The 6684-nt window shown below is 44.7% G+C and overlaps 1 protein-coding gene across 3 annotated transcripts in view; it reads left to right on the top strand.

Annotated features, from left to right (window-relative positions):
* The window catches only part of LOC143292651 (sodium/calcium exchanger Calx-like), a 108015-nt gene that overhangs the window by 60605 nt on the left and 40726 nt on the right, over positions 1-6684 (top strand). For all 3 annotated transcript variants that reach the window (XM_076603144.1, XM_076603142.1, XM_076603143.1), the window contains exon 3: positions 6171-6493. In XM_076603144.1, coding sequence (XP_076459259.1) covers positions 6221-6493 — 273 coding nt within the window. In that variant the 5' untranslated portion in view covers positions 6171-6220. The remainder of the gene's footprint in view (positions 1-6170; positions 6494-6684) is intronic.

The following is a 6684-nucleotide window of genomic DNA, read 5'->3' as shown; positions in this document are numbered from 1 at the left end:
ATGCACACTGTCGAAAACGGAGTATGGCTGCTTACATGACGGGGTAAAAACGGTAAATGTACGTAAAATCCACTCCTACATATACGAGTGAACGTGGGAGTCGAGTTGTAGCCTACGAACGAAGAAGACTGCTCAAAAAAATAGTTTTCATCATAACATGTAATGATGCTTTCATTGCTCTGAATGATCCCAACATACAACTACAAACCCAAACGAGTAGAAGTGAAGTCCAAGATATTTGTGAGCATTGACAACTGGTATAGCAACACTATCACGCACCCACCTTTCCCATACTGCCAAAAGCCTCCTTTGCCCAAAAACAATAATATCACTTTTACAGCGTTTAGGTTTGGTTCAGCACTGACGCTGTGTTTTATTTGACTTGTTCGCCACAAAATCAGTTAGTCACTTTAAAAAATAATGGGTCAGGAAAAAATATCCATTTCTGCCTCCCCCACTGCTAGTCCGGGCCTCCTGTTGTTTTGCTTCATACTTGCCAGTGTGATTATATTTATTTTGGTTTATTTAACTTGTCCGCATAAGTTTTGTGCTTGCTTGTTTCTTATTGCATAGGGCCTAAATAAGCCATACTTTTCGTGCTTATGTACGTATGCTTTGTGTTTGCTTTGAATAAAATTTGTATAAAGCAAACCAATAAAGATTGTTTAAAGCAAAACCAATAACAACTGTTTAAAGCAAACCTACAAAAGGCGAAAAAGTTCTTTTGTCTGATCGACTTTCTGAAAAATCTAAAAGTCAAGTGACCGACTAGTTGCCACATCGTTCGGTCATTTCAAATTTGTATGCGTCAATGAGCGATGACCGACTCCAATCTTAAACCCCGTTTTTATCCAAATTAACATCTAATTGCAATTTAGAGCCGAATTCTTTTAGTTATCTAGATGCTTTTGTAGCCCAGTAGCTGTCCCTGGGAGCAAGACAATACCATCAGTCAGTAATAATACAAATAATTCTACAAAATTAACTTTGAATTTCGGATCATGTCTTCCTTGGTCTATTGTCTATTACTTCTGAACCTAAATTATTCATTCACAAGGAAAACAAATGGACGACAAACATCCCCCTGTTTCATTCCACCTGTACTATTGATATCATCAGTATGTTTGTTAACACGCATAACTCTTGTTTTAACTACACTATAATACTCTTAATGCAATTGAAAAGCCTTCCTGTTATGCAACGTTTGCCAGAATATGCCATAATAATGGAGGCGCGGGTTCGAACCTGCTGAGGACCAGGAAAACAGAAAAAAGAAAAGGCCGCAATACAAGGGCATCCAGGAGTCATGACCTGGGTGCAGCCCGGCCCCCTAGAGTGTAAGGAGTTCAGGGCCGAGATACTTGACTGAGGGGGGCTTCTTCTCTGAAGACCTTGTACTATCCAGCTCTCCCTAGAGTTTCTTATTGCTATGCAACGTTTGCCAGAATACGCCATAATAAATTTCTATTGATATAACAGCACGCATTTTCGAGGTCAATAAATGCTACATAAAGTTTGCGATTGAGGGAAAACTGTTTCGAACAAGAGCCAAAAGAGTAAATTTATGATCAGGTGTTGAGTGACCTCGTTTAAAAAACCAGCTTCGTGTTCATTAACCCTTTGACTACTGTTGACAAGTATGCTCGTCAGAGGACTGTCACATTACTAAGACTGAGATTACATTCAGGATGTCAGCCACCATTCTTTATTTAGATTTCTTCTTTTTGGGATCGTATCATCCTTGGTCAGCAGAATCAATCCCGTCATTAAAAAACACACAAAAAGAAGGCAGTGCAGTTTAAACTAATGACACGCTGACCTCACTTCCCCTAGGCCCAGCAGTCAAGAGGTTAAAGGAAGACTGTGTCTGCTCTCCATCCACGCCAGGACAACACTCGTGACTACAACAGGCGTGTAACCAACTGAACTAACTCAGTATATGACGGGTACAACAGCCGAGTAGTTAAAGCGTTAGACTTTCAGCCTGAGGGTCCTGGGCTCAAATCCTGATCGCGACTCCTGGTGGGTCAAGGTTGGAGATTTTTCCATCTTTTTTTTTATCTCACTGGTCAAATGATGTGCAGACCTGCTAGTGTGTGAACCCATTTTGTGTGTAAACGCATGCAGAAGATCAAATACGCACGCTAGAAAATCTCATTATCCACCTCAGTGTTAATTCCATGTACGTTATGGAAGCAAGCACATGCACAGCATGCACTCCCCCGAAAACAGTATAATTGCCAACATGGCAGGGTAAAAACGGTCATTCACGTAACAGCTGGCTCGTACATACAGTAAACGCGTGAATTGCGGCAGAACGCAGAAGAAGAAGGAGAAATCTGTATGTTGGAGGCTGTCTGACACACTGTCAGTTCCGTTCCAGTGAATGTCAATCCGCGTGGATAAACTATAGCAGATGATGATGGGGGGGGGGGGGGGAGGCGAGGAGGAAGGGGAAGAGATGAAGTGGAGATTTGAACACTGATACTGCTACCAAAACGGTTCAACAGTAGTACGAAAGAAGGCAGTGTTGGGGTTCAGTTTGATTAACGGCCTCTTGGCTTGTAAAAGTCCCTGGAGGTCATGTTGTTCAAATCCTTCATCTTTGTTGAGTACAGTCCGTGTGTCGCTTGTTTATTGCGATAGTCGGTAGAAGCTATGACTATGAAACTGAGCTTCACGACCTGGTGGTATGCAGGTTTCTCTCAATTCCTTGCAAAATATTCGTTATTGTAGTTACACAAGCTTAACTAATAAGAATAATAATGATGATAAGATGATTGAAATTATAAAACCGTGGTGTTCATGGCCGCACAATGGTCAACCACGACAACGGCGGACTTCCCCATAACACTTACTGCCCACTCCGTTTTACCACAGTTTGGTGCTTAACATCTGTCTGAATACTGTTTTGCAGTTCAGAACAAAGAGCTGTATGCCCTATATTAGGGTTAAGTTGTTCGGGGCGAGGTCTCTCTCTCTCTCTCTCATCACTTTGTATAGACAATATACAGAGCGGGACTGATCGAAACAGCACATAACTCACCCATCATATACCTCTCGTTCCCCTCTCTCTGCCCCTCTCCCCAACCCCCACACTCCCTTCCCTCCTCTGTCTCGCATAATCTCTAGCCCCTCTCTCTGTCCGCGCCCACCCTCTCTCTCACGCGTGAGATCAGGGGGAATAATATATTATAAGCCGTATTTCTGATCACATACCGGAGGGGAGGCGTGGGGGGAGGGGGTTTGCGGGGGGATGGGGAGGTGCGGGAGGGGGGGGGAATACCCTGTCATTGACGAGATATCGGACGAGTCCATAGGGGATGAACGAACCACGAGTCATCTATGCTCTCTGTGTGGTGTGTGTGTGTGTGGTGGTGTGTGTGTGTGTGTGTGTGCGTGTGTGTACGTGTGTGTGCATGTGCACGCGAAATATGAGGAGACAGAGACGTGACACTCATAGAACCCGACCCGTGCCATTCATTCATGCAGGGTGTATGCAGTGTTAGTTATGATAACGATGATGATGGCGGTATTACTGATAATAATAATAATGATAATAATAATATTTGTTATTAGTAGCAGTAGTATCATCATATAGACTGTTCATGACAGGATTGTTAACGTCCACTTGTGTCCTTCCACTGTCATCAGTTGTTCAATGCAATAATCAAATACTAAATTCATCTCGATCCCTAAGCCTCCACCCCACCCCCACCGCCGCCACCAAGCCCCCTCCCTCCCTTCCCCCACCACATGCACCACCATCGCAATCAGGGCCGGTGTAACTCTACTTCACCACCCCTCCCCTTCTGCCCCCATCCCCCTCCCCCGGGAGGATTATTGAGGAGAAAGGATCTGTTTGTCGATCAAACTGTCTCCCAAAGGCTTTGCTTTTCTAATTGTGATCGTTCTGCAAAGGCAACTTGCAAGTGTGCATGACAGGTCCATCTTTCAGTGGGATGACATTTCGCTGAATGAGCAATCCGTATGCACCCCCACCTCCCCCACCCCTTTCCCCATACCCTCAACTCCAGCCCCCTCCCGCACCCACGCCCCAGATGCACCGACTCCCCCAACCCCTTCCCCCTCGCCCCCATCTCCCCCACCTCTTCCCTACTCCCGAACTCCACTCTCATGTGCCAGCACCGTCCCCGCAACGGTATAGGTAAGACCCAGTCATTATTGTGCTTTCGAACACACAGCTTGTACTGAAATGCACCCTTCCATCCCACCAAATCCTTTCCGGAACTTTAGGGATTTGTTTATTCGTTTATTTGTTTGTTGTTGTTCTTGTTGTTTTACTACACCCCCACCCCCACCCCCCACCCCCTCTCATCCCACCAGATCCTTTTCCGGGACGTTAGGGATTTGGTAGTTTGTTGTGTTGTTGTTGTTGTTGTGTTATTGTGCTTTGGAACACACAGCTAACTCCATGGAATGTTCCCCTCCATCCCACCAGATCCTTCCCGGAACGTTAAGGATTTGTTAGTTTGTTTACAGTTGTTGTTATTGTTGTTGTCGTTGTTGTTGTATTGTGCTTTGGAACACACACAGGTTACTGGAAGGTTCACCTCCGTCCCACCAGATCCTTTCCGGAATGTTAGCGATTTGTTAGTTTGTTGTTGTTCTTTTACTCTCCCTCCATCCCACCAGATCCTTTCCAGAATGTTAGAGATTTGTTAGTTAGTTTGTTGTTGTTGTTTTACCTTTCCGCCCGCCACCTGTGGTGAATTCTTCGTACATCGGTGATCGTCCTGCATGTCTCAGTGCCTGTAGATGGACATTTTGAAGATAGCGATGTCTGTGTTTCTGTTGCCACCACGTATACCTACCAGTCCACATGCACCGATATAGAATGTGCATGTAGAGATTCAATGGCGCAACATTCTCTTTCTTTTGATTCTCCATCACTGACATCCACTCCGGCTGATTCTGGTCATCGCGAAAGAAATACTCTTTTTTTTTTCTTCTTTTTTTTTTTTTTTTAACGCGGGCCATGCTCTGACCCATACGCATGGATACATAGTTTGGAGGGGAAAAAAGATTACTAGATATAGTGAAGCAGAATTTATCAAGAGTACAAAAAACGATAAAGACAGCCAAACAACCGTGCTTGCACAACCATAACCCAGTTTTCAAACCAAGTTCCTAACTACCACCGCCATGACACAGACAGTCCGTATGGAGCCAAGTTTTTCACCCATGAACTCATTAATTATCACTTTAAAAGGCATGTGGTTTAATTCGGCACGTATGAATTGCGTCTGAAAGTCTAAAACCGATCGTCTCTGGCGAAACGCGAGAGAATGACACTCAAATATACTGTATGCATGTGGTGGTGAACGTTTTGCACGTCCGTGCACGCAGACACACTGGTAAGGACGCAAACAGAAACACACACACACACACACACACACACACACACACACACACACCACACACACACACACACACACACACACACACCACACACACACACGTATATGCACAAACTCTGTGTGTGTGTGTGTGCGTATGTGTGTGTGTGCGCGTACGTGCTTGCGTGCGTACATGCTTATGGGTGTGTATGCGTGTGTGCGCGTCAGTTTCAGTGGTGTGTGAAGAAAGGAGGAAATTATCAAGAAATTGAACAATGCAGGCAACACCCTAGATCAAGGTTTTAACCTGCAGCCTGCGGAAGATAGATGCAAGCACTGAACAAGAAAAACATTTTTTTTTATCGAAGTTTTAGATTTTTGTTTTCTTTTTGTAAACCATATTGCCGTAACTTGTGTCGTAATTGCCGTGTCTTGTTTTATTTCATAACATTTTATTCCAAACATTTTTCTCCTCTTGGAGGTATTTACACAAGACCATAGACACAAAATATGAGAGTGGGACAAAAGATGTCTGGTCCATGTCTAGCTTGACATCCTTTTGACGTCATAACATTCTCAAAATATCATCACCTTTCCGTGGGCTCATGTTCTGATTACGTTCTTCTTTTCTGGGTTGGTTTTTTTTTTTTTTTTTTTTTTTTTTACCCCCTTGTATGGGAGCAAATTGGAGGGGAGCAAAATGGACATGACTCAAGCAGGAGGTGGCCCGCTGTTATTAATGTCGGCAGCCAGATGTAGTTTTGCTGCGACTACAGCGTTTCCTTACAGGATCCTGTGTGTTTTTCGCAGAGAGGCTACCTGGCCCACGTGAGATCAAGTGCCAGTAATATCTCGGCAGCATGGCCGACAACAGCACGCCCTTGGTCGCCTCCTTCGATCCTTACGACTACCCGTGCAATGAAGGACTGTTGTTGCCGCTCATCAGTGAGTACACATGGTCGACAGGGGCCCGCATGTTCCTCTACCTGTTGGGACTGCTGTGGTGCTTCCTGGCCGTGTCCATCGTGGCAGACGTCTTCATGTGCTCCATCGAACGCATCACCAGCAAGACCCGGATTGTCCGCGTTCCGGACGCCTCCATGCCCGAGGGTATCCGTGAGCTGGAGATCAAGGTGAGAGCTGGGTTTATGATTTTAGTCTCCTTTTTTAGAGTCTGGAAATTCCAGGACCGACATTTTTTCCCCAAAGAAATGTTTTGTGTGTATGTGTTTTACTTGGAATGCAGTGCACTATCAAATGATTTTATTATGTAGTTGTTTTGGGTTTTTTTAGGCGAATGTGAGACAGTGTGTGCGTGCGCGCG

This window comes from Babylonia areolata, chromosome 18 (genome assembly GCF_041734735.1).
Source record: "Babylonia areolata isolate BAREFJ2019XMU chromosome 18, ASM4173473v1, whole genome shotgun sequence".
Taxonomy (NCBI): Eukaryota; Metazoa; Mollusca; class Gastropoda; order Neogastropoda; family Buccinidae; genus Babylonia; species Babylonia areolata.
This window is presented reverse-complemented; position numbering and strand designations above follow the sequence as displayed.